Raw genomic sequence first — 4,030 nt, forward strand, 5'->3', positions numbered from 1 at the left:
ATCTCCAAGGACTGTACAACTATGGAGACAGGCGACGGGGTTTATGCTGGCGTCCGTCGCCTGCATCCAACTTGGGTTAAAAAAAAGAAGTGGCTAGATGATATTTGCCGCTACCTTGGGGGATGTTGCCCGGTCTGGAAGACCCTGGGACTGTCAGTGCTACCAGTTCACATGTCATCCGCCTGGGTCCGCCCTGCTGGGGCAAAATGGCTAATAAACCTTTTGATGGATCCTCGCGCTCGGCAGCGTCACGCTGGTGTGCGGGGAGAATTGGACCCACTGTTGCGGCGGCGAGGCTCATGGTTTCCAGGGCTCTCCCATCCCCACCAGGTCTGAGCTCTGCGGATGTCCCGCTGCTGCGTGCCCCCAGAAAGGGAAGCCTGGTTCCTCTTCCTCCTCCTCCTCCTCTCTTTTGTAGATCAGCTTCCAAATCCAGGAGCCTCTTCTCTGGGGGCTGCCCCATCCCAGGGGCACAGGTGGGCACTGGCCCCCCCACCCTGGAGACTTCCCATGCCCCGCCCCTTTTGGGGGCACTTGGCAAGGAAAGGGTTAAGCCAAAACCACACCCTCTGGGGTTTGGGGGACCAATCCGGGGGGGTGGGCGGGCCCGGGCTGCAATGTTGTGAAGGTGGCATCAGCCGCTGTGTAGCAGATGCTGCTGGGCAGCTGGAGGGGGAGGCAGGGACCTGGGGCTGGACAGGGCAGCCCATGGGAGCAAGAGCGAGGGCCAGCGAGACCAGGCAGGCGGATCAGTAGCCGGAGGGGTGCAGAGAGGGTGGGAGATGCGGGAAAACCTGGGAATCCGAATCAACTGGGGGAGAGCGAGCGAGCGACAGAGCTAGACATCCAGAGAGGGACAAAAGCAGAGCAGGCAAGATAAATACCCAGGAAGAGGGAAACCCGCTGACCAAGCTGAGAGGCGTGTGGTGGGGGAGGAAGAATCTGGGCCCGGGGGGAAATCGTCCAAGGGACCATAAAGGAGGCGAGCGAGGAGCTCGCGCAGTGAGACCCGCCTGCATGCAGGATCTAGGAGGCACCCCAAGTCTTGCCTCTCCCTGCCGGGGGTGCGCACGCGGCTGTAGTTACACCTGCTCAGCCTAGAGGGTGTCATGCTGCCGGCACCCAGCGAAGCGGGAGGGAATCGGTGCCCGCCCGCACAGATAACTCTCCCCGGCAAGAGAAAGGGCAAAGCAAAGGAGACCTAAGGGCACGCCGCGTCGTCCTCCAGGAGTCCCAGATACCACAGAGGATGCAGACGGACTTCGCGCCACTCAGGGGCTGAGACCTGGCTTCATCCCCGGTGCAGAGGGGCACGCGTGTGAGCCCTGGGATCTCTCTCACTGGAAATGCACCTTGAACGCAGCAAGGAGCCAGAAGCCAAAGCTCCCCCGAGGCAAGTGGACTGGAGCCCCGGCGCCTGCCCCGACGCTCTCCCATGGCCGAGGAAGCGGTGCGCTCTAGCTACGGACCAGTGAAGGTAAAGGGGAGACGGAGACCCAGGGCTGCAAGCGGGTGTCTGGGTGGCAGCGTTAGAGGGAGCCGCTCCGAGACATTTATCTGAGTGCAAACTTCTCCTGAGCAGAGGCTGCAGTGGCGGGGTCGGCGTGGGCTATTCTGCATCAAACCAGGACAGCAAATGGGGAAGCCGGTGACGACGACACAGACGCTGACCGCCGGAAAAGCAGCAGCGTGACCTGTCTCGCCCGGGGTTTGGGCAGCCGGGCCGAAGCCGGATGGAAAAGGAGCTGTTGCTCAACTCGGTTTCGTGCTGAAAGACTGTTGCGTGGTACCGAGGGGAGCGGGCCAGCCTGGCACTCGCGTGGCACCCTGAAATCGAAGGGCGCCGGTGATGCTGGGGCAGGTTTGCTATTAAGCCTTCGCCACGGGGGAGCAGGTTTTCAAATTAAAAACGCAGGCAGAGTCCCTGACCAAGCACGCGATGCTGGAAGCGGGGAGAGAGCGTACGGGGTTAATCCGGGGTAAGCACTGACTTAGAAGCAGTACTGAACAGCCCGGGCCCTGTTCGGACGCCGGCACATTGTGCCTCTCCCACGGACTTTCCCTCCCGAGCCCGCTCCCCCGCATGGGCTCACCCGAGCCCGCCGGCTGACACCCCCCGCCTCCTGCGTTAGATGAGGAGCCAGGCTTCCCGATGAACCTATGCAGATCAGGAAGAAATATATTTTCATGACTCTCTTTGCCTCTTGGCTTCTGCTCTTCTTCTTCGGTGGAGACCAAATCAGACGCCTCGCCTTCCTCTCCAGAAGGAAAACGGACGCTCTGAAGACCTGGCCCCGCTGGACCGACGCGACCCTCCTGCCGAGCTTTGTGGGCCCCGGAGACCTTCAGGGCGATGGAGGCCCCCACCAGCCGTCGCCCAGGGCCAGGAGGGCCGCGAGAATGAGCATCTACAAGAACAGCAGGTGCCGCATGGAAACCTGCTTCGATTTTTCCAAATGCGAGAAGCACGGTTTCAAAGTCTTCGTCTACCCCGCGGAGAGAGGGGACCCGGTGTCCGAGAGTTACTTCAAAATCATCACTGCGCTCGAGGAGTCCCGCTACTACACCTCCAACCCCGAGGAAGCCTGCCTCTTTGTCCTGAACCTGGACACTTTGGACAGGGACCATCTCTCCGTCCAGTACGTCCACAACATCAACGAGAAGATCCAAGGCTTGCCTTTGTGGAACGACGGCCGAAACCACCTGATCTTTAACCTTTACTCGGGCACTTGGCCCAACTACACCGAGGATCTGGGCTTTGACATCGGACAGGCCATCTTGGCCAAGGCGAGTTTTTACGTGGAGCGTTTCCGGCCCGGCTTCGACATCTCCATCCCCTTGTTCTCCAAGGACCATCCGCAGAAGGGCGGGGAGAGGGGCTGGCTGGCCCGCAGCTCCGTGCCTCCCAAGAAGAAGTACTTGCTGGTTTTTAAAGGGAAGCGGTACCTGACCGGCATCGGCTCCGACACCAGGAACGCGTTGCACCACATCCACAACGGCAAGGATATCATCTCGCTGACCACGTGCAAGCATGGGAAAGACTGGGAGAAGCACAAAGACGCGCGCTGCGACAAGGACAACACCGACTATGAGAAGTAAGTCCTTTGCGAGCTCGGCGTGGCCACGTTCCCGCGTGTCCGGTGGGACGTGCCTCGAGTTAAGGGCAGAGAATGGGCCCGCACACGTGCCGAGGTAAAAGGAGGGACCCAGGATCCAATCCTCGTGCATGGCCGAGGGGCTCAGTGGGGCTTTGCTGATTTACATCAGCTGATGACCTAGTCTAGCGTAAGGTGAGCCCGGTAGCAGATGGAGGGGAATTGCTCTGGCTATCTTCCCTCCATCCCCTGCCATAGCCCCAGCCAACAAAGCAAGACTCAGTTTCCCTTGTGGAAAGCAAAAGCCTGGACATTCAGGGCTTCCCTGCTCTGTGTCGACACTGAAATGCTTTCGTGCAAGCTGCTCTGACCTGCGATCGGCCAGGCTGCCCTTTTCATGTGATTTCCTTCTCTCTGGATGCCAGCAGAGATGGATGATACTACCCCCCCAAAAAAAAAGAAAAAAGAAAGAACAAAATAAAAGTCTAAATACCTTTACTGGGGATGAGCCCAGGGAACCCCCCGTTTCCAAGGTGAGCACCTGCCCAGCGTTCGGGGCGCCTGAGATCCAGACGCAGGCCTGTGGCTCTCAGCCCTTGCCAGTGGCTGGTTGTAGCAGCCTACTGATTCGAAATGGACTCGGTGGCATGGTGGGGATGGGGATCGCTGCGGACCAGCGGCATTGCGCTGGGTTGGAGAGCTCCCGTTCTCCATCCCAAGTGGCGCTGCGGGTCCCCAGCCCCGTCAGTGGGATCCAGCATGTCCAAAGCAAGGCTTGAAGGACCTGCTCCTGGGGCCCCCGTTGCTATAAATGCACCTTTTGGTCACTCAGCATCACTCTGCCTCTGGCAGGTGGAGATGGCCCCAGAGGCCCCTCTCTGCTGGGAGCCTGACCCCACTGACCTTGGCCCTACCAGGGCTCCCTCAAACTTTCT

The 4,030-nt window shown here is 60.0% G+C and overlaps 1 protein-coding gene across 1 annotated transcript in view; it reads left to right on the forward strand.

The window, feature by feature from the left end:
• The first annotated feature begins 666 nt into the window (after positions 1-666).
• The window catches only part of EXTL1 (exostosin like glycosyltransferase 1), a 41,294-nt gene continuing 37,930 nt past the window's right edge, over positions 667-4,030 (forward strand). Inside the window, exon 1 of the mRNA XM_019512454.1 lies at positions 667-3,095. Within this exon, the coding sequence (XP_019367999.1) occupies positions 2,161-3,095 (935 nt within the window). The 5' untranslated portion in view covers positions 667-2,160. The remainder of the gene's footprint in view (positions 3,096-4,030) is intronic.

This window comes from Gavialis gangeticus, unplaced genomic scaffold (genome assembly GCF_001723915.1).
Source record: "Gavialis gangeticus isolate Ggan-Ray unplaced genomic scaffold, GavGan_comp1, whole genome shotgun sequence".
Lineage (NCBI taxonomy): Eukaryota > Metazoa > Chordata > Crocodylia > Gavialidae > Gavialis > Gavialis gangeticus.